The sequence below is a fragment of the Petaurus breviceps genome, unplaced genomic scaffold (assembly GCF_028583685.1).
Source record: "Petaurus breviceps papuanus isolate PSGF00001 unplaced genomic scaffold, PetGlider_PUasm1.0 350, whole genome shotgun sequence".
Lineage (NCBI taxonomy): Eukaryota > Metazoa > Chordata > Mammalia > Diprotodontia > Petauridae > Petaurus > Petaurus breviceps.
In genome coordinates, this window is record NW_027186199.1 from 723,308 (window position 1) to 746,431 (window position 23,124).

General features: G+C 41.0%; 1 protein-coding gene across 2 annotated transcripts in view; it reads left to right on the top strand.

The window, feature by feature from the left end:
• BOP1 (BOP1 ribosomal biogenesis factor) overlaps window positions 1-23,124 on the top strand; it is a 69,236-nt gene that overhangs the window by 10,957 nt on the left and 35,155 nt on the right. For both annotated transcript variants that reach the window (XM_069097035.1, XM_069097037.1), the window contains exon 3: window positions 16,578-16,673. In XM_069097035.1, the coding sequence (XP_068953136.1) occupies window positions 16,578-16,673 (96 nt within the window). The remainder of the gene's footprint in view (window positions 1-16,577; window positions 16,674-23,124) is intronic.

A 23,124-nucleotide genomic window follows, 5' to 3' on the forward strand; every position in this document is an offset into this window, starting at 1 on the left:
TTAAGATATTTGCCTTTAACACAGAGTATGATAAGTGCAAAGGGAAAGAGGTTTGATGAGAAATTTGAGGAGGGGTAGATTGTGTTCATCTTGGGAGACTAAGGGAAGCCTTCATGGAAGACAAATATTTGAATTGGGCATTGATGGAAGGGAAATAGAAAATATTTTATAGCTTTTATTTTTATGTCACCTTTATTTCCATATCTTCACCACTACCACCCCACCCCCACCCCCAGAAAAAAGAAAAGCGGTTCAATAAAACTAATCAACACATCATTTGAGTCTGACAGTCTATACAGTTTTCCATACCTGTAGTCTCTTACCTCTGCAAAGAAGGGAGTGAGGTGTGTTTTCTCATCTCTTCTTTGGGATTAGATTATAATTACATGTATTCAGTTATGTTTTGATTTTTTCTTTCCATTTACATTGTTGTATATTTTTTTGAATCTGCTTATTTCACTTTGCATCCATATAAATCTTTCTGTGCTTCATTGTATTTATAATTTCTTGCAGTGTAGTAATATTCCATTTCATTCATGTACTAGCATTTGTTTAGCCATTCCTTCATCAGAATCACAGAGATGAAAGGAGCACCTTGAGTATCTAGTTTGCCTCTCACATATCTGACTAGCAGTCATCCGGCTTTAGTTGGAAGGTTTTCAAGAAGTTTTTCCCAACAACAAGCCTAAATTTATCTATTGCAGCTTCTGTCCTGCTGGTTCTGTTTTGGTACTGAACAGAACAAATCATTGATCCCCCCTTCAGATATTAGAAGGTAACTGATGTCATCTGCAAATCTTCTTTACAGGCTTAAAATTCCCGCTTTCTTCAACCAATCCTCAGTCACCAGCACCTGCTGTAACACTTGGCATATACTAGGGAAGGGGAAGGGGAAGGAGGAGGAGGAGGAGAGGTAGGACCAAACATTTATTAGTACCTTCTACGTGCCAGGCATTGTGCTGAGTGCTTTACAAATGTTCTCTCATTTGATCCCCATAATAACTCTGTGAGGTAAATGTTCTTATTATCCGTATTTCACAGCTCAGGAAACTGAGGCAAACAGAGGTTAAGTGACATGCCCAGGATTCTATACCTACCTGAACTCAGTCCAGTGCTACTGTACCACCTGGCTGCCTCAAGTAGGCATTGGTATAGCATAGATTCAGAGTCCTTCACCATTCTGTTTGACCTCCTGAACACTCTCCAGCCTGTCAGTGTTCTTAGTTTGTGAAGTGAGCGCAGGACTTGAGCTGTGCACTAGCCAGGGCAGGGAACAGTGGAGCTTTCACTTTCCTGTTTGTCAAACTTCTGCTTTTCATTGTAGTCCAGGATCCCATTGGGCATTTTTAACTGCCACCATCAATCACAATGCTGACTCATTGGACTTGGAGTCAATCAGTCAGTCCTTTAGATCGTAAGGTCTTTTCAAACCAGGGACTGTCTCTTGCCTCTTTTTGTGTCCTTAGCTTAGCCCAGACTTTGGGCAGACTCTTTGTTTTTGTGGCATATACTGGGCACCTAATAAGTGTTGATTGATTGATTGATTGAAATGATCTCTCACCTATCATTTGATCACTCTGTTCTCTTCCCTTTTGTACTGCAACCAATTTCCATACATTTCAGATATCACTAACAGTGGCTCATAGCTTGCTCCTTCTGGTTAATTTAGTGTCCCAGGGATATAGTTCATCTGAGCCAGGTCACTTGAAGTTTATCGAGGGCAGCTTACGTGCTCTCTTACAGTCTCTTTACTTATCTTGGATATTGACTCTTTTGGTACTATTTTACCTGTCATTTTCAATTCAAAGGTCATTTTTCTTGGAAGAAAAGACAGAAATGTAACAGTTGAGCAGCTCTGACTTCTTTCTGTTGTCTATTTTTGTCCCATCCACCAAGAGCAAAAATCTCTTTCCCTTCTATCTCCTTTTTTCCCCTCAGCATAGCTAAGAATAACTGTTCTTAGCTTTCCTATTGGCCTCAGATCATTTTGAGCTTTATAATTCCTGACACTTTTTATAGGACTACTACTGATTTGTGTTCATGCTTTGATAGTTGACCTTGCTTCTATATTCTAATCATTTTTTTTTAAAGCAATTGGGGTTAAGTAACTTGCTCGAGGTTACACGGCCAGTTATTTCTGGGTGTGGCGGTAAGTATCTGAGCCTGGATTCGATCCCAGGTCATCCTGACTCCGGGGCTGGTGCTCTTAGTCACTGTGCTACCTGGCCACCCCAAATCATTTCTTTTTTTTAGAAATCTAATGTAGTTGGTGAGTTTCCTGTGCTGAGTTCTTGAAAATCCCATTTTCCCCATCTCATTGGAATTGTATCTCCTATTCATCCTGGGCTGATTATCCTTGTAGCATTTTAGTTGAGAGGATCCTACCTATCTTTCCTCCGACATTTTGAAATCACTTTCGCAAAATTTAGGGTATGTGTCCAAGTGTCCAGATTTCCTTTCTTTCTGTAGCACAAATTATAGGAGAGTATGTTCACTTACATCTAGGATTTAACATCATTTCCAAGTTCGTCCTTTTTTAACAAGCATTGGGTCCACAATAGAATTTTCCCTTAGTTCTTCTGTCTTTTGAAGGATGAAGTTATCACGAAGGCAATTCAAGAAGTTATCGTCTGCTCTCTTTTTGATGGAGAGAGTTCTTGCAAATGATTAAATAATTGAAGTTCATCCCTGCTGCGTCACACTTCTGTTTTGGGCTTGTGCTAGCCCCTCACTGCTTATCTCTTTCCTCTTTCTTTATAGGTGCTTTGTGGTACACTCCAGTGACAATCACTTTTTGATTCTTCCTCTGTTAACTTTTTTTTTTTTTTAAGCAATCAGGGTTAAGTAACTTGCTCAAGGTTACACAGCCAGTTATTTCTGGGTGTGGTGCTGAGTGCCTGAGCCCGGGATTCGATCTCCAGGTCGTCCCAACACTGGAGCCGGTGCTCTTACTTGCTGAGCCACCTGTCCGCCCCAAAGCAATTGGAGTTAAGTAACTTGCTCAAGGTTACACGGCCAGGTGTTTCTGGGTGGGTGCTAAGTGTCTGAGCCCGGGATTTGATCTCCAGGTCTTCTCAACACTGGAGCTGGTGCTCCCTCTGTTAACTTTCATCAAAATGCTGTTTGTAATGTTTCCCCCGTTTCTGGTTCCTGGATTTCTAGGCAAGAGAAAGAGGAAAGGCAGGCTACGTACATCATCTACCTGCTCTCCAGCCTCCTGAGGAAAGAAGAGGAGGAGCAGGGGCTTTCCATCTGACCACTTGCCTTCTGTCTCCTCTGTTTCATGTATCTTCTGCCAGATCTCTAATCTCCTTTGGGAAGAGCAGAGCGCCTTTCACTTAATGATTACATATTAGCACCTGATCATATGCTATACATCTCAGTATTTCTGAACCCTGTAGGCAGTCATCCAAGTCCCATTCTCCATTATCTATCACCAGATTGCTTATTCCCTTTCACCTTAACCCACCCACTACAAAGTGCAATCAAATGATATCTAGCTGTAGGTAGATCCTGCTTCTGACTTCATTGTTTAATCAAAACCACTCCAAAGTTACCGATGATCCAGGGGTTTTTCCAGAACCAGAAGAACATTGTACACAATTATGGAAACACTGTATCTGTGATGACTAACTTTGATACACTGGGCTCTTCTCAGCAATGCATGGTTCAAAGATAACTCCAAAAGACTCATAACGGAAAAGGCTATCCACATCCAGAGAAAGAATTAAAGTCTGAATGCAGATTGAAGCAAACTATTTGCTCTCTCTCTTTTGTTTTCTTCTCTATTGTGGTTCATTCCATTGGTTATAATTCTTTACAACTTGACTACTGTGAAAATATGTTTAATGTGAAGGTATTTGTAGAACCTATATCAGATTGCATGCTGTCTTGGGGGGAAGGGGGAGAAGAGGAAGGGGAAGAAAATTTGGAACTCAAAAACTTGTGGAACTGAATGCTATAAACTAAAAATAAATAAATTTAAAAGAAAAACGAAACACAAGTTTTTAAAAAATTTTAAAAATGTTTTTTGCTTTTTGGAGGGGGAAGGCAGGGCAGTTGGGGTTAAGTGACTTGCCCAAGGTCACATGACTAGTAAGTGTTAAGTGTCTGAGGCTACATTTGAACTCAGGTCCTCCTGACTCCAGAGCCAGTGCTCTACTCATTGCACCACCTAGCAGCCCCCAAAACAAGTTTTTATTGATATTTTCTGTTTCTTGCATCATCACAGTATCCCATTACTTACTTTTCTTGACCTTCCTGTAGCATTTGACAGTGTTGACTTCTCTTTCCTCCTAGATACTCTGGCTGATCTGGGTTTTTGTGACATTCTCCTTTTTTGTTTCTCCTACCTATGGACCATTCCATTCTTAGTTTCCTTTGTTAGCACCTGCCTGTGAGTCCCTCAGAGCTTTGTCCTGGCCCTTTTCTTTCTCTCAGTGACCTCACCAGCTACTCTGACTTCAATTATCATCTCTATGCAAATGATGACCAGATCTTTGTATCTGTATCTGGTGCACCTGTCTTTCATCGCCATTTGTCTATTTTACATTTCAGCCTGGGCAGCTTGATAGTGTAGTGGGTAGAGTACTGGACTTGCAGTCAGAAAGATCTGAATACTAATCCTGCCTCAGACACATACACGTTGTGTGACCTTGGGCAAATCACTTAGTTACTAAGCCTCAGTTTCCTTATCTGTAAAATGGGGGGTAATAATAGCATCTATCTCCCAGGATTGTTGTGAGGGTCAAATGAGATAAGTCAAGTGCCTTTCAAACCTTAAAGCACCATATAAATGCTAGCAAACTAAAATGGTGCCACAAGCCTTTTATACTTAACATTTACAGAAAAGAATTCATTATTTTTTTTCCCCAAAACTCCACCTCCCTTATAGACTTCGCTGTTTCTGTCAGTTCAGTCAGGTTCACAACCCCATAACCATCTGATATTTTTCACCCTCCCTGCCTTGATTTTCTCAGTATTGAGATCAACTGCTGAAAGTAACTGAGGCAGGAATAAATTTGGGAGGTTGAGAAAACAGCTTATAGAGTAGCCCTTGTGGTTAAGAGAGTCAATGACTGAGGATTTTTGAAATTGTATAGTAATCCAGGTTCCGTGAAAATTCCATTGTATAAATTTGGAGTGGACCTAGCCTAGCAGTGGTCCTGGATTAGGAGCATAAGAGTGTGTTTGTATTTCTCTTATGGTACTTAATTATGTCCACCTTTGTGCTACATTTATGTTTCCAGTTCTTTCTTCTGTGCTAGATTGTAAATTTCTTGAGGATAGGAAATGGCATCTTTTTCATTTTCATGAATTTTCACAGCTTAGCACATTAAATAGATGTCTTTATACATTTTTCCACATTATGTATTGTGCTCTGCACAGTGTGGAAAGCACACCAAAGCTAAAATGATAAAATGCATTCTCCTCTATCCTACGCTGGGGGCTAAGTTCTACTTAACTGTGTGACCATAGATGAGTCAATGAACCTCTGAGAGCTTCAGTTTTCTTATCTGTAAAATGGGGATTAATATGCCTGTTCTATATACTTTATAGAGTTGTGGTGTTCAAATGAGATAATGTATGGATAGTGCTTTACAAATCTCAGAAGTGCTATATAAATGTTATTAAGTAGAAGCTGCTTAAACATTTCCATTGCCTTTTTTTTTTTTTGGTGAGGCTATACATAATTGGTTTTTTAAAATTCATAAGATTTTGATTTTCAAATTTTTCCTTCCCTTTTTCTGAAAATGGTAGGCAGTTTGATATAGTTTATAAACTTGATATCATGTAAAGCATATTTCCATTTCATCACACTTGTGGAAGAAGAAATAGATAAAAAAAACCTATGACAAAGAATAATAAAGTAAGTAAAAAAAACAAGCTTTGATCTGCATTCGGAGTCCACCGGTTTTTTATCAGGACGTGTATAGCATTTTCCTTCATGAGTTCTTTGTACTTGTCTTGGATCATTGTGTGTATGAAAAAAGCTGAGGCATTCATAGTTGATCATCACTTGATGTTGCTAATACTTTGTACAGTGTTTTCCTGGTTCTGCTCATTTCACCTTACATCAGTTTGTATAAGTCAAGGTTTTTGTGAAATGTGCCTGTTCATTTCTTATTGCACAATAGTATTCTATTACATTCATATTCCACAGCTTGTTCTGCCATTCCTCAATTGCCAGGCATCCTTTCAGTTTCCAATATTTTGCCACCACATATAGGGCTGTTATAAATATTTTTGTACATGTAGGTCCTTTTCCTTTTTTTTATAATCTCTTTGGGGTACAGGCCTAGTAGTGGTATTGCTGGATCAAAGGGTATTCATGGTTTGGTTGCCCTTTGGGCATAGTTCCAAATTGCTCTCTAGAATGGTTGTATCAGTTCTCAAGTCCACCAACGGTGCATTAGTGTCCCAGTTTTCCCACATCCTCTCTAACATTTATCATTTTCCTTTTTTTGTCATATTAGCCAATCAGATTGGTGTGAGGTGGTATTTCAGAGTTGTTTTAATTTTCATTTTTCTAATCAAAAGTGATTTAGAGCTCTTCTTCATGTGCCTATAAATATCTTTGATTTCTTCATCTGAAAAGTACCTCTTCATATCCTTTGATATCAATTAGAGAATGACTTGTATTCTCATAAATTTTACTCAGTTCTCTATATATTGAGAAATGAGGCCTTTATCAGAGACACTTGCTGTAAAGATTGTTTCGCAGCTTTATGCTTCCATTCTTATCTTGACTGTGTTGGTTTTGTTTATACAAGTTTTCAGTTTAATAAGATCAAAATTATCTATTCTAGGGGGGTGGCTAGGTGGCTCAGTGAATAAAGCACTGACTCTGGAGTCAGGAAGACCTGAGTTCAAATCTGGCCTCAGACACTTAACACTTACTAGCCATGTGACCTTGGGCAAGTCACTTAATCCCAATTGCTCTGCCTTACCCCCTCCAAAAAGCAAAAAAAAAAAATTATCTGTTCTACATTTCATAATGCCCCTATCTCTTGTTTGGTTATAAATTCTTCCCCTTCCCCTAGATCTGACAGGTGGACTATTTCTTGCTCTTCTAATTTGATTGTTTCAATAATATGGTACCTTTTAGCAAGATGTGGTTTCTTTCTTTATCTTTTTAAATTAGGTGTATTTTTGCTTTTACTTTGTCTAAGATCAGAATTGGTACCCCTGCTTTTTTTACTTCAACTGAAGCATAAGAGATTCTGATCCAGCCTTTTACCTCTACTCTGTGTGTCTCTCTGCTTCAGGTATGTTTCTTCTAAGCAAAATATTGTAGGATTCTTGTTTTTGATCTATTCTGTTATCTGTCTCCATTTTAAGGGAGAGTTCATCTCATTCACATTCACAGTTATAATTACTACCTATGTATTATACCATATGTATATGTATTATACCTATATGTATATATATCCTGTTCTTCCTTATATTTATCCTCTCTCTCCTTTCACCCTTTCCCACCTCACAGGTGTTTGCTTCTGTTACCACCTTCCCTGATTTGCCCTCCCTTCTGTCAATCCCCCTCCCTCCCCTCACTTTTAATCTCCTCCCCTCCTACTTCCTTGTCAGCTAAGATTTCTATATTGAACTGACTGTGTATATTATTCCCTCTTTGAGCCAATACTGATGAAAGTAAGGTTCAAGCAATACCTATTGACCCCTCTCCCATCTTCCACTCCATTGCAATAGGTCTTTTTCACCTCTTCATGTGAGATAATTTACCCCATTCTATCTCTCCCTTTCTTTTGCAACCAGTGTATTCCTCTTTCTCATCCCTTAATTTTTTTGTCATTCCCTCAAATTCACTTTATACCCATATCGTTTGTCTTTGTATATCTATGTATACTTTTCAATATGGACTGTTAGTGATACAATTTTTTAAAATTAAATTTTATGTTTATTTTTAGTTTACATCATTCATTTCCACAAGATTTTGAGTTATATATTGTTCTGTTTGACTGTGGAGAGAATGAAAAGCATTAAAGGGAAGTTGTAGAAGGACAGATTTAGGTTCAATGTAAAGAAACATTTCCTAACATTAGAACTTGATGAAATGGATGTTAACCTGAGAAGACCTAATGCAAAGTAAGGTGAGCAGAAATAGGAGAATAATTTTTTCAATGTCTATACAATGTTTTAATGAAAAAGGACTTTGAAAGGCTTAATTTTGATTAATGCAATGATCAGCTACCTCTCTAGAGGTCTGAATTATGAAGCCTGCTACCTACCCCCTATCAGTGAGGTGATGAACTTGAGATGCAGAATGACGTGTACATTTTTGGTTGAGGCCCTCCATGGCCATCTCCACACAGTGTAGTTGCTGCTCAGGCCATCATCTCCAGTTCTCCACTAGAACTTTGGGCTTTGTCCCTGTCATGACTGTGGGCTCTGATAACCTTTGGCCTTATTTCATTCCCCTGTCTCATTCATATCCTCATTCCCCTAGCATCTCCATGCCATGCTATCATGGATGACCTTCCAGCTTTCTAGATTCCATTTATATATTAACCTCACAAGAATTGTAAGCTCCATGAGAGCATTGTTGTGGTTGTTTGGTGTCTTATTTATATCTCTAGAGTTTAGCATAGTGCCAGACACATAGTGCTTATTAAATGCTTTCTCTTCCTCTCCCTTTCCCCTGCCCTCTCTTTTTCTTTCTCTCAAAGTATGCATTTGTTTTGGCTGATAATATTCAAATCTCAAGGGAGGATTTTTTTTAATTAAGAGGAGATCATGCCATAGGGGTACCAGGAAAAAAAAAAGAAAAAAAGAAGTGCCATTGAATATTTTTCTAAGGCATAGAAGAGAATAGAAGGAAGTTGTTAGGGAGATACAAGTAAACAGAAAAGCTATGAAACTGACATGTTGAATTTGTTTTTTGCTTTGAAAAAGAAATAAACAAAATGACTAAAAGTAACATATTTAGCTGAGTATTTGTCGTTGTCCTAAGACTACTCTTATGGTAGGATTATTCTTGGCATCATAGCACTTTCCAGTTTGAAACTAAGCTCACATGGTGTGACTAAGGGACTTGCACCAAGGTCACAGAGCTTGTAAAGTAAGTATCCAAGCACTCTCATTAAGGTCTTCTCAGACTTAAGTTTAGTGTAATAAAAAGAGATCCAAATTACCTGGGTTCTTTTTTTTCCCCATTTATTTATTTTTAATTTTCTTATTACCTGGGTTCTTATTTTGACTCAGCCACTAACGAATTATGAGGTACTGGGCAAGTTAACTTATTCTTATTTCCTCAGTTGTCAAGTGAGGACAATAAATGCCTCTAGACATTTCTTATAAAGATTTAATGAGATAATTTGTTTGAAAGTGTTTAGGAAAGTATTACTTATCCATTCCTAAGGTTTGATTAGGAAGTGTGAACTGAGTAAACAAACACTAGAAAGACTCATTCACTGTCAGACTTTAACTTGTCTTTCTAGACTGCTTTCTAATTACTGGCTTACTTTGCTGTTCCTTGTACACATTTCTTTTTTTTCTTTCTTTTTAAATTTCTGACTGTTTCAGCTCCTCCCTCTTAGAATCTCTCTGTCCTTTCAAGACAACTCAAGTGCTGCCTCCTCCACTAGGCCTTTCTCTGATTTCTGCTGCAGTTAGTGCTTGTTCTCTGCTTCTCAGACCCTGTCTGGCTCAGTGCTTTTGTATTTATTTATCTGAGTGCATGTCATTGCCTGACCTCAGCCTCACCCTGTAAACTACTGAAGTCAGGGACTATTTTCATATTTGTGTTTTTATATACTCAGCTTCTCTAATAGTTTTTCAGTCATGTCTGAGTTTTCATGACCCCATTTGGGATTTTCTTGGCAAAAATACTAGAGTGGTTTGCCATTTCCTTCTCCAGCTCATTTTACAGATGAGAAAACTGAGGCAGAGTTAAAGTGACTTGTCACACAGCTAGTAAGTGTCTGAGGCCAGATTTGAACTCAGGAGAGTCTTCCAGACTCCAGACCTGGAACTCTACCCCCTGCACCACCCAACTGCCTAGTCTCATAGTGGGTGCTTAATAAGTATTTGTTGAGCAGAGCCAAGACTTAAACACAGTTCTGACTTCTGGTCTATCTTTTGTATTACACCATACTTGGGTATGAGTGGACTGTGAAATTTTGGTACTGAGAATTGAGGCCTAGGGAGATCATACGTACACATTTCCGGGTTTGAGCTAAGAAATTGGGATTTGAAGAGGAGGAGATTCTAGGGCCTTGGCAGCATAATAATAATAATAGCTGACATTTAAATAGTGCCTTCAGATTGGCCAAGCACTTTACATACATAATCTCATTTGATCTTATTTGATAAAGCCTTACCTAGTAGCTGTTATTCCTAGCTCACAGATGAGGAAATCGAGACCTACAGAGGTTAGGTGTAAGTGCTTATTCATGGTCATACAGCCAGTTAGTGTTGATGGTAGTCTGATTCCATTGTGTACTTTAGACTATGCAGCTACTGGGATTGACATTCATGAAGACTTGGGTTCGGTGCCCAAATCTTGGACCTTCTGTGAGATAAAGGAGAAGTTGCAATCCTACTGTGAGAGATTTCACTTCTGAAATATGGGAGAATAATTCCTGTTCTTTCCTATGACTCGGGGATGACTGGGAGAATGAATGAATTAAATTATTTAACAGAATTATTTTTACACAATACATTTTGGTGTAAGGCATAGTAAAGCTTTAAATTAGAGAATTCAGCTTTATTTTGAAAGATTGGTACATTTAAAAGAATTAGAGATTAGGTCTATTCTTTATTGTTTTGTTTGGCTTTTTCTATCCTCCCAACCCAGCCCTGCAAATTAAAAAGAAAGAAAAACAAAATCTTTGTAACAAATATGTATAGTTAAGCAAAACAAATTTTTCCCATTGGTCATGTTTAACAATTAAATGTCTTATTCTGCACGCTGAATCCATTAGCACCATGTTAGGAGGTGGGTAGCATGCTTCATCATTGGTGCTCGGGAAGTGCAGTTGTTCCTATTGTTAATCAGCATTCTTAAGTCTTTCAAAGTGACTTGTTTTTTTACCGATTACTTGTTCTCTTGCTTCTCTTCATTGCACTCTGCATCAGGTTATAGGGGTCTTCCCAGGCTTCCGTGAAACCATCACTTTTGTAGTGGGTTTTTTTTATAGCTCAAGAGTATTCCACCACATTCATATATTATAATTTGTTCAGCTATTCGTCAGTCAGTGGGTACCCACTTGTTTCTTTTCCAGTATAAAAAGAGCTGCTATAAATACTTTTTTTCTACATATGGGTCTTTTTCCTCTTTTTTTGATCTCTTTAGGATATAGGCCTAGTAGTGGAATTGCTTTATCAAAGGGAATGCACAGGTTAGTGACTTTTGGGGCATGAATTCCAAGTTGTTTTCCAGCTATTTTAGATGTATTCACCCCTCCATTAAGAGTTCATTAGTGTGTCTATTTTGTTTTTCTTTTTTTTGGAGGGCAATTGGGGTTAAGTAACTTGCCCAAGGTTACATGGGTAGTATTTTTTTTGTGTGGATGTTGTGTCTGAGGCCAGAAACGAACTCAGGTCCTCCTGACTCCAGGGCCGGTGCTTTACTCACTGTGCCACCTAGCCGCCCCAAACATTAACTTTTTTTTTCTTTTTGGAGGGCAGTTGGGGTTAAGTAACTTGCCCAAGGTTACACGGCTAGTATTTTTTTTTTTTTGGATGTTAAGTGTCTGAGGCCGGAACTGAACTCGGGTCCCCCTGACTCCAGGGCCGACGCTCTACTCACTGCGCCACCTAGTTGCCCCTTAGTGTGTCTATTTTCACAAAACCCCTCTCATATTTTTGCCAACTGCTGGATATGAGGTAGAAACTTAAGAGTTACATTAATTTGCATTTCTCTAATTAATAATGTTTGAAAGCAGTTTTTCATGACTATTGATAACTTGGATTTCTTTATTTTTTAAACTGCCTGTTCACATCCTCTGACCATTTGTCAATTGGAGAAAGAATCTTATTAAAAATTTGAATCAGTTTCTTGTATAGTTTGGATATTAAACTATTATCAGAGAAACTTGCTGCAAAGATTTTTTTTTTTGCCAGTTCCTTGCTTCCCTTGTAATTTTAGCTGCATTGGTTTTGTCTTAGCTTTCCTTTGACATCACTTCTGAGCTCAAAAGTAAGGTAAATGTGTGGGGGGCATTGATGCAAGATATAGGGTGGGGAACTCAGGATTCCAGTTAGTCCTTTTGGATCTTTCGTGATAGTTGTGATATAAAAGTCTCTAATCCTCTTGGCTTTTCCTTTCTAGGCTTGGAGATACCTCCATTCTTTTGGGGGGATTTAATTAGAGGCATGCCAGGGTAGAGGCAGTTGGAGAGACAAGAAGGAACGACAACCAGGTTAGCTGAAGCTGTTAAGGGGTTGTTTTGTGGGATGCTGCTTTCCAGCACTGATACTTTTTGTATTCAAGGCCCTGAGCCAGATCCTGTGGATGATACAAAGTGACACAAGATCCTGCTTTTACAGACTAGTTAGGGGAACAATAAATGTACAAAAATAGCACCAGACAGCAACACGAGGGATATTGCAAAGAAACACATGATTGATAATCAAAGGAGAAATAGAGACAAAAAGTCCTATGAACTCACCAAGGAGAGAACCTGAGAACCCCCCTTAAAATATTACCATCTAGCTTGTGTCTTTATTGGTCAGCTCTTAGAGTGGCCTGCTGCCCTCTGGTGGACACTGAACAATCTGCAGCTTTATTGTCTTTTCTCTGTTAGCCTGGCTCTCGTGCTTATTCTGGGCTTGAGAAGCTTAGTACTTCCCATGGGTGTTGAAGGAGATGGAATTCCTTCCTTCTGCCGCATGCCGTAGGTGCTTGGCATGTGACTATAGGAGACTCTTAAGCTCAGGGACTTTTGAGTCCGTCAAAGATTACTGACAGCCTCTTAGCAATCCCATCTGTCACTTCTTGTAGTCTTGTAGGATGCAATTTATTTAAGCCTGGTGACTTCAACACACTGAGGACAACTACATGCTGCTTGACTCTCTTTTCACTTTTTTAGGGGGTTGGGGCTTCTGCTTCCTGTTAACCGTTTTTGTTTTATCTTTTCTAGTACAAGGATCATTCTTTTAAAAAGATAAAGTTTGCTTGTTTATCCCTTTCATTGTAGTCTCTTGTCGCTATTCTAGCCTCCTGTTTAGCAGTCCTTTCCTTTCTTTGATCCTTCCTTTGCTTCCAGCATAGCTTAGGAACTCCTTTTCATTGTCCTTAGTGCTCCCTGCCAGCCTCATCTCATTCTGGGCTTTAATAATTCTGACAGGGTTCTTATTTGTGCTACTCTTTCATACTCCTCCTCAGTCAGCATGTTCTGGATACTCTTTATTGTTGTTTAGTTGTTTTTCAGTCATGTCTGACTCTTCGGGACCCCATTTGGAGTTTTCTTGGCAAAGATACAGGAGTAGATCTGAACACTCTTAGGCTTATTTATATCTTTCCTCAAGTATGGTGCCCATATTATCTTCTTATTAGCATTCTTCTCTAGAGATTCTTCCTGGATTTCAAAGGAATGCAAGTTACATGAATTTCTTATGTAGTTTTGCATTTTGAGTCTTTTTTTCCACCTTTAAGCCAGGCTTATCAAATATGTCTACTCAGTAATACCTTTGATCAGACAGACCTTAATGTAATGAATAAATCATAAGCTTTGAGAAATTTACACCAAAGTGTTCCTAAACAAATTTGTTGCTTGGATTGCCAGACTTTAAATATTCTGCTAAGTATAAAACCAGGGCAGATACCTATAGGAAAACTGAGATTTGGGGGAGAAGAAATGTCTTAGTTTAGAGTCAAGAATGACATCCAGGTTGGCCCAGCATAGTTTCCCTAGAATACTGCAGCTGTAGTCCCCATGAATTCAGTGTTATTATTGTCCTCTGAGTTAGATTTTTTTTCCTACCACAACATGATTGGATCGATTGACCCTTCTTTGGACCTGGAACCATGTATAACTGAGGTTTAACTCACAGTGGTGTATTTAATTTACCATTAAGATTTGATGATAGAGATAGGAAGGACCCCAAGGGTGTCCTTCCTTGTACCCATGGGCATCAGAAGGTCACTTCAAGAGCAGAACTACCTGGACAGGGAATATGTCTGAACAGTCTCTCGGTGTTTTTGGTTTGAGGTGCTGCCCAGGCCAGTTCTGACCCACTTTTAGTTGGGAGGTTCCTGTACACACAGGGCGGGAGCAAATGAAAGGGAGAAATGGAAGGAAGATGTGGAAACTGAATTCCACCCTGTTTCTTGCCTGGAAAAAATCTTACCTCTCATTTTTCTTTATTTAAAAAAAAAAGGTTTTTTTTTTTTTTATCAAGACTTTTGTTTTTGCAGCAAGGATATAGGGTATAGTGCTTTATGTCAGGTTGGGGGGGGGTGACACATAGTCATTGGCTAAAGAGAGCAAAAGGTGATCCTTACACAGCAAGAAGTTTACTTCCCTCAGGGGGATGAGTGATGGGGGCTGTTTTTCCGATCATTCCCCAGTTCCTCCAGTAAACTCGATCTGGTCTGTGCCTCCCCAGTGGGAGAGGGGGTGAGGAGAGGGGAGAATCTGTTTTCCAGGGCAAGATCCGAATGCTGTGTTGCGCCTACTCACTGACCTGCTGTAGTGGCTGTTGGCATAGTCCAGACAGGGTGTGGTAGATGGTGAAGGGGTGTCAGTTCCAGCCCCCAGTTCTTTTTGCCTGGGATGATGCTGCATATCTCAATTGTAAAGGAAACCTAAACCTGTTGACTTCAGATTTTCCTGCCTCACAGTGGAACTGTCTGCATTCAGATTTTATGGAGAAGAGGGTTCTCTAGACCCCAGTGTTATTGAACTGGAGATAAATTCAGGCCACTTGGGAGAGTGGGTAAAGCAGAAAGGCTTTCCTTGAAGTTTGTCCTTCATTCGAGGCCAATAGCATTCTCTATGTCCTTGTCACCCCCACAACACAGATGCTATGGGCACCAGCTCCTCCATCACTTCAGTGAGTTGGTGACCCCTGTAAGGATAAGAACCAAGGTTTCCAAAAACTTAAGAATTACAAAGAGTAATGGTGGAAGTAGTGATACTTTCTTGCTTTGTGATATGTAAGCAGCTCTGTGTTGGCTTTGGTATCTTAGCGGTTCTCTCCTTCCTTGTTGTTTTCCAATAGCTCCCCCAACCCTCTTCCCACCTCCTCCCCTTCTTGGGGCCGCAGTTTCCCCTCCTGGGTCTGAGCCCAGAGTAGGGTGGATGTGTGGGGGCCATTGGAGCGGCATCCCTACAGCCGTTTTTTAAGTTACTGGAGTGTGGGGGAGGTGTGGGGGGGCAGGACTTTTGAAGCCCTTAGTTGAACTGCTTTGTTACTTAACCAGCCTTAAGCCCCACACTGTCTCATTTTGCAATTCAGTAGTTAGGGGTTATCTTCTTGTTCCCATGAAGGAGGTGGCAGAAGCTATTAGGTAATAAGAAAGGACCCAGATCTTGTCATTTTCATCTTCACACAATCTCTTGCCTCTGTCTTCTCTCTGCTTACACAGCCATCACCCTGAAGCATGTTTTCATCACTTCTCCCCTGGACTCTTAGAGTTGCCTCTTAATTGGGCTCCTTGCCCCTCTCCAATCCATTCTCCACATAGCCGCCAAAGTGATTTTCCTGAAGTGGAAGTCTAACCACATCACTCCTTTACTCAGTAAACTCTGATGGCTTTTCTATTTATTTTTTAAAGTTCTTCACACCCTGGCCCCACACTACCTTTCCAACCTTTACACACTCTAAAGTTCAGCCAGACTGACTTTGCTGTCCCTCATACTCTTGTGGCCTGGAATGTACTCCCAATATACTTCTATCCCTTAGAATCCTTTGTTTCCTTTTAACTGCTCAGTTCCCACCTTCTACATATAGCCTTTCTTAGCCTCCTAGCTACTTGTGCTTTCTCCACAAAAAAAATTTTTTTACCTTGTATTTGTCTTCTATTTTTGTACATATTATCTTCCCTGATATAATGGAAGCTCCTTGAGGTCTGGGGCTTTTTAATTTTTTTGTTTTTATCTCAGGCACCTAGCACAGTGCCTGGCTAGGGCAGCAGAGGCACTTGTAAAAACTAACTGCAAAAGCTCTTTGTGTAGAGAATCCTGAGCCGCAGTGCAGCTTGGTAGTGGGGAGATGTGAGTTTCCCTTCCCCAACATGCCTGCGGCTCTTAGTTGTCCCTTCTTCTTTGAAGTTGTAGGCTACCTGTCCAAAGTAGCTTCAGCAGTATTGACTGGGCTGAGGATTTGGGGTTAGAGTTGGGAAGAAGGGCCCCAGAAACCTGGGTTTCAGTATTAGCCGGGGACTGTGTCTTCCTGTATTAGAAATTATCCCATGGATCTCTTTGCCTGGGGAATGGTTGTAGGGAATGTCTCATAGTAGGAGACAGTAGCTACTTGGTCATGCCCAAGTGCAGAGGGAAGTCCTTAGGGGCATGATTTTTGCAGGGATTCATTGATGGTCATTTGATGACCCCATGCATATGAGTTTCAGATGTTCATTCATGATGAACTAATCTATTCCTGTTTGTCCTTAGGCTGGTGCCACTTTGCAGAACACAAAGGAAGCCAGTATCCAGAGCCAAGAACCAAAGAAAGAAGATGAATATGCGGAGGACAGCTCCGATGAGGAGGTAGGGCTCTGTCAACCTGTTGGCCTAAGATAGGAACCATGGCTGGAATTGGAGGTGACTGACCGGTGCTAGAGCTGCTAGGGGAGACATGCACACAGCTGTAATATGTGTCTTCTTGCTCCCCTTCTCCCTCCCTCCCTCCCAGTTGAATGATTTTTGTCCTGTGCTTTGGTTGGTTTGCTTGTGGTCTCTGCCTTACTTTGTCATATGTATGGTTTGATCCTTTATGTTGGATAAGGTCTTATTTCTGAAAGCATGTCTGCCCATCCCCAGCCAGCCAAAGCTCGGCTGTTGTTAGAAGTGGTAATGGCTTGTATGCCATTAGTTATATGTTTTCCTCCACTGGTATAGAGGCATACTGAAATATGCAGGTGACAGCTTTGTGGAGGGACTTATGCATCTTTGCATAAGAGGAACTGGAGAAGGGTCCAGGGACTTCATCCTATTTCTCATCCTTACCCCTCTCAAGTTAATCAGCAGGAATGAACTAGGGCCTCTTTTGTGTTCTGCACTTGATAATTCTGTGGTTATTTCAAAGCAAGCAGAAGGTACAGTCTTGCTCTCAAGATATTTGTGTATAATAGGATCACACAACTAGTAAGAGAAGAGACTGAGGGTATATTTGAACTCAGATAGTCCTGACTTCAGATCTTATGCTCTATGCACTGTACCACCTAGAAGATAAGGAATAAAATCAAAGTGGGTGATTCATTGGGACATGTTTAAGTGGACAAAAAGGGAATTATTATTGTAATGGTAGTCTCAGCTAAAGTCAATAAATAATAAACTTGTGAGCAAAATCTGGTGATTTTGCAGTGGGTCATGTATGTGATGGGATGAAAAACATGAAGACTGAATAGCAATATACAGAAAAGAACAAAACCATGTTCGTGCATAGTCTGGTTGGGAGATTTAAGACCAACAAACATGAAGCAATTGAACAAGACAACAGATATATTGAACATTTTGTGTGTACATGTGGGAGGGGAAAAAAAGAAGTGTGAAACCCAGTGTCTTTCCCTAAGGAATTCACTGGATAGACCACACATACATATGTTGGTGTGTCACAAGATCCCTGTTCATATCAGGTTGTACTCCCTACAAGGGCATGGCTCATAACAATCCCTAGATGGCATAATAAATAAGTTATTGTGGTTAAAAAAAAAATTGTATCAGTTGGTGGCCTCAATGCCTCTTGCACTTAGGGTACCTAGCCCTTGGGCAGTAGAAATCTTCTGAGCTTGGTAGGACCTGCTAAAACTTGAATCTTGCTGGCATAGCTTTTGAGCTTTCTGGGTACCCTCTGAAACACTGTGTGGCACCAAGAAACATTGTCAGGGGAAGAAAATGGACACACCAAAATCCAAACAAGAAAAGTTGGTGCTCTAAGAGATCCATAGCTAAGAGTGTATGATAAGATATTAAATTTTGTGGTAAATGTAATAGTAGTTGGCAGAAGGGAGAGGTCAGTGTGAGTTGGTGTAGTTAGGAAAGGCATTCTAAAGGAGATAGGACTGGAATTAGACCTTGAAGTATTGTTGTTCCCTTGCTAGATAACCTGGAACCTAGCTTTCTACTCCCCATCCAGAAGTGTTTATAAACTTCTGTCTTCACAGGCAAGTGAATGTTGTAGAAAGGAAGTTAACGTGTGTACTTGAAGAAGAGTATCAGATAGGCCCTGCCCTCTTAAGGTCTGTCAGTGAAGGTTCTCAGCAGTCTGGAACTGACTTTTTGGTGGAGTGAAAAGGACCAAAGAACCTTGGAGAAGGAAGATCTAGGAGACTTAATCCTGGTCCTCACTGTACCATTGATTGACTACTTGCCTGTTGGGCCTTAGTTTTTTCATTTGTAAAATAAGACTCAAAATCCTTCCTCTGCTGATCTTGGGGTTGGTTATTAGGCTCATGAGATTATAGATACAAAGCAGCTTGTAAACTGCAGAACTACCCTAAGAGCTTTGTAGAATTAGGGTGGTGATGGCCAGGGCATTTTTCTTCTGTCTCAAGTACATGGGAATGTGGGCTCTGCCCCGCAGATCACTTGTGACTTTTCTGGTGATGCTTCTCCATGAATGACTAAGCACTGTAGGTGATCCCTTGTCTTGGAGCTTTGTTGGCCTGTAACAGAATCTGCTCTCTCCCAGGCCAGCCATCTCTCCCAAAGGCTGTGGGGGAGTTCTGGATGCCTTTTAGTGAACATTTGTGAAGGGGTAGATTAGATGGTGCTTTTGAGATACCAGACAATATCATGTAGGCTGTAGGGATAAGAATCAGATCAGAACTGTTTTGTCTTTTTGGTATTTCCAAAGTATTGGCATTGAGGTATTGAGTCCTGGAACCCAACCAGCAAGTTAGTGGGCTAACTTCCTAGGAGAGCATCTGCTCCTAACCATGGGAAGCTAGTGCTGGCGTGGGAAGTGTCATTGGTGGGGCTAGGGGTTATGCCTGAATAAGCATTCTGGCTTAGGGTCTCCTGCCCTTGGGTCTGGAATAAAGCTTTGGGAGCTAGGGAAATATATGAGGACAGAAAATGTGCACTTGTGTAATGTCTCAGACATGCCTGGGGGTGGGGGAACCACAGGCCGTCCAAAGGCTTTTTCATGAAAGACTCTCAAGGCTTCTACAGTCGATCCAGCATCAGCACCCCAGCGGGGGAGGTTCATTCAGGACCTGCTGACATTAGTAGCTTCCATGAACTTTTTTTATTTCCAGATCCTCATCACCCACTGTCCTTATAAATCCTCCTTTTCCTTCTTTCCTCTGTCTCAATGCCCTAAGGAGCCCCTAGGAATTTTTCTGGTGGGGGCTGATGCCTACCTCTCAGTTTGCAGCTATGTTTCTGATCTGCCTGGTATCCTTTCCAGACCTTCGCTGTTTGGTTCAGCGGGTATTTATTTGCTTCTTACTGGTCATTGATCAGTTGCAGAACTGGGATTTGAACCCACGTCCTCAGACTCTAAATCCAGAATTCTTTTTTTTTTTTTTTTTTGCAGGGGGGAAGGCAGGACAATTGGGGTTAAGTGACTTGCCCAGTCACAGCTAGTAACTGTTAAGTGCCAGATTTGAACTCAGGTTCTCCTGAGTCCAGGGCTGGTGCTCTATTCACTGCCACACCTAGCTTCCCCTAAATCCAGAATTCTTTTCACTGAACAGCCCTGCTTTCTGAGGAGTTTAGAATCTTTGGATGGGGGAGGCAAGACTTGAACTGAAAACTGAAAACAATTAAAGAACATTGCAAGATTATGTGGGATCAAGTGATAAAGCTATTTAATGGAGTAATTACTATGGGCAGTCAGGAATGATGGGAATGATCAGTGTTGTTTGAATTTCATCCCCTTCCTTTATTAAGCACTATCTCCTCTTTGCCCCAAGTAAGGATCTCTCCTACTCTACAAAGATCTCAGGATAGTCTGATGGATACCCCTTTTTTCCCTCCTAAGGGTAGGTTGAATTGGGGAGGCAGTCTTCAGTTGCCTGTGTGCTACTCAACTGGAGAATTGTTACTTTTTTCCTTTTCAAAATACTGTTTGATTAATACCTCTTGTGTTTCTATCACTTTAATTTCCAAGTTTATCCCTCCTCACTGCCCCTACCCAGTGAGCCATCCCTCATAGAAAAGAGGAAAAAAGAACGAGGGGAAAAAAGTTCAGTCTAATTAACCATCAGCTGAGTCTGAGAATGTGTGCAGTATTCCACATCCATAGTTCCCCACCTCTTTGGGGTGTGGGTGAGAGGGCAGCTTCTTAATTCTCCTCCAGGGATAAGTTTGGTCATTTTTTTCCCCTCTTTTCATTTTCACTGTAATCATCATATATATTATTTTTCTAGTTATGTTTATTTCACTCTTCAATTCATATATCTTTCCATGTTTCTCCAAATTCTTCCTTAATTGTTTCTTATGGTGCAGTGATAATCTATTACATTCATGCCCAGTGGGCATCTACTTTTTTCCTATTTTTTTCCTATGACTAAAAGTGCAAAGATGAATGTTTTGGTATATATGAGTCTTTTCTGTCTTTGACTTCCTTGGGATGTGTGACTAGTAGCGAGATCTTTGGGTTAAAGCATATGGATATTTTAGTCACTTTGTTAGCATAGTTCCAAACCACTTTCTGGAATGATTGGGCCAATTAACAGCTCTACCAATAGTGTATTATAGTGTGTCTTATCTTTCTGCAGCCCCTTCATATTTTGACATCATAACCAGTTTTCTGGGTGTGAAAAGATGAAACCTCAAGAGTTATTTTGGTTTGTACTTTTTTTCTTAGTGATTTGGAACAGTCCTTTTTATAGTTATTAATAGTTTGCAATTCTTTTGAGAACTTTATTTATGTCCTTTGACTGTTTATCCATTGAGGAATGGTCCTGTCTCAAGTATTTATGCATATCTTGGATACCAGCCGCTTATCATAGATGTTTGATATCAAGATTTTTTTCCCACTCAATGCTTTACCTCACTGTATTGCTTTTGTTTGTCTAATTTTTTTTTCAATTTCCTATAATCATAAGTATCTGTTGTATCTTTTGTGATTGCCTCTGTTTCTTACTGGTTAAGAATTCTCTAAGGGGTTGTTTCTGAATGAAATCTTAGGGAGGAAAGGCACCATCATATTCCTATATTGCCTGCCTCTGCCCACATCTTACATCCACACATCCACAGCTGCACAAATAGGAGCTGTCTCTCCAGTTCCCCTTCCTTCCCATGGCTAATGGTGCCCAAGAGGTGAAAAGTAATTCCCTTTTAAGTCAGGGTGCTATCCAGGCTGCACTGCATTTTGGGTTTTGTAGTCCTTATATATTTGGGAAGGACCCGGACTCCCTAAGGAGGAACTTGCTCTATTTTTCCTTCCTCCAAGGTCCAAGATATACATTTTATCAGTGTTCACTTTTCTTCCAGTCTGATGCTCCTAAGGCAAAATGACCTGCTTTGTGGCCCCAGTAACTGGCAGGTCACTGACCGAGTGAGGAACTCTTCTGACAATTGCTAATCTCTCTCCTCTTCTGGGATTTGGAGGGTAAGAGGAGGAGTCTCCATCTCCGCCCCCACCTCTCCCAACTCTGTTCCCTCCCCTCTTTTTTGCTTGTCCTCCTGTTCACTTGGCAGCCGACTGCACGAGCCTTGGCTGTCAGCCCGATCCGGTCTCTGCTGTGCCTTCAGAGAACAGAGACAAAACAAAATAAATTGGTTTCCTGGCCGGGAGCAGCCGGGCGCGCTTCGGGTGAGGGAGGGAACGAGCTCAGTGGTGCGGCTCTTTACCTCCCCCCACCCCAAGGGCTCTGGCTGTCAGCAGCCACATCCTGTCGGCTACTTTTTTATATTTCGTATTTTGCAAAATCAATGATGATAGCAAATAGAATGTGGAGGTGAGAAGGTGGGTAGAAGTTGCATTAGAATTTGGTCAGGGGTATGAGAGTCCCAGCTCTGTCCCTAGGCAGCCCCTTTTTTCTTGTCTGTCCCCCTTCTTTCACCCCTTGAGCCCTACTGTCTGATCCCCTTGCTCACTGGGGGTTGGGGGAGCTGCGTGGTGGTGCAGCATGGCCGCACTGGGAGGAAACAGGTTGGGGGCTGCCTGGGTCTGTTTCCTCCCACGATGACTATTCCATATGTCCATGCTAATGAATGACAGTGTGCTGAGTGCACCTCACAGTGCTGCCTGCTCCTTCCAGCACTGCCTCCCTCCCACTGTACCTCCCACCTCCTGTGGCCACACAGCTGACCGAAGGATAGAGGGGGCGTCAGAGCTCAGTTTTCAGGAGCTAAGCAGTCAGGAGTTAAGAGAGTGGTCCTTCTAGAATGTGGTGTTTCCAGATGAGCCACCCACCCATCTCCAGGGGCTGTGTGTATGTCTTCACTACTCTGAGTTGATGCTTTACATAGCATTTGAATCTCTTCACAGTGGTACTTATGTGCTGGTTGCCAGGCCAGGAGCTATGGGCACTTCTTCCTGGGAGTTCTGGAGGGGAGAGGATGCAGAGAGAAGTAATTAGAGACATTGAGATAGACAGTGAGGTCAGAAGTTGTGATTTGAATCCCAGTACTATCCATATGACCACTGGTCATGATATAGCACCTCCCAGCTTCTTTCCTTATCTTTTTTTTTTTTGGAGAGGGGAAAGTGAGGCAATTGGCATTAAGTGACTTGCCCAAGGTCACACAGCCAGTATCAAGTGTCTGAGGCCGGATTTGAACTCAGGTCCTCCTGATTCTAGAGCCAGTGCTGTATTCACTGCAGCATCTAGTTGCCCCTTCTTTCCTTATCTTTAAATTGATTTGTGTTGTTCTAGATAACCTTTAAAATTCCTTTAAATTCTAAATCTCATCTACCCATTATCTCCTACTTGAGTGAGTGGAGGACACATGGTCCCTAACCCTCATTTTAGTTGGAGGGAGGGAAGGAGGGAGCTAGAGAGAGAGAGAGAGAGAGAGAGAGAGAGAGAGAGAGAGAGAGAGA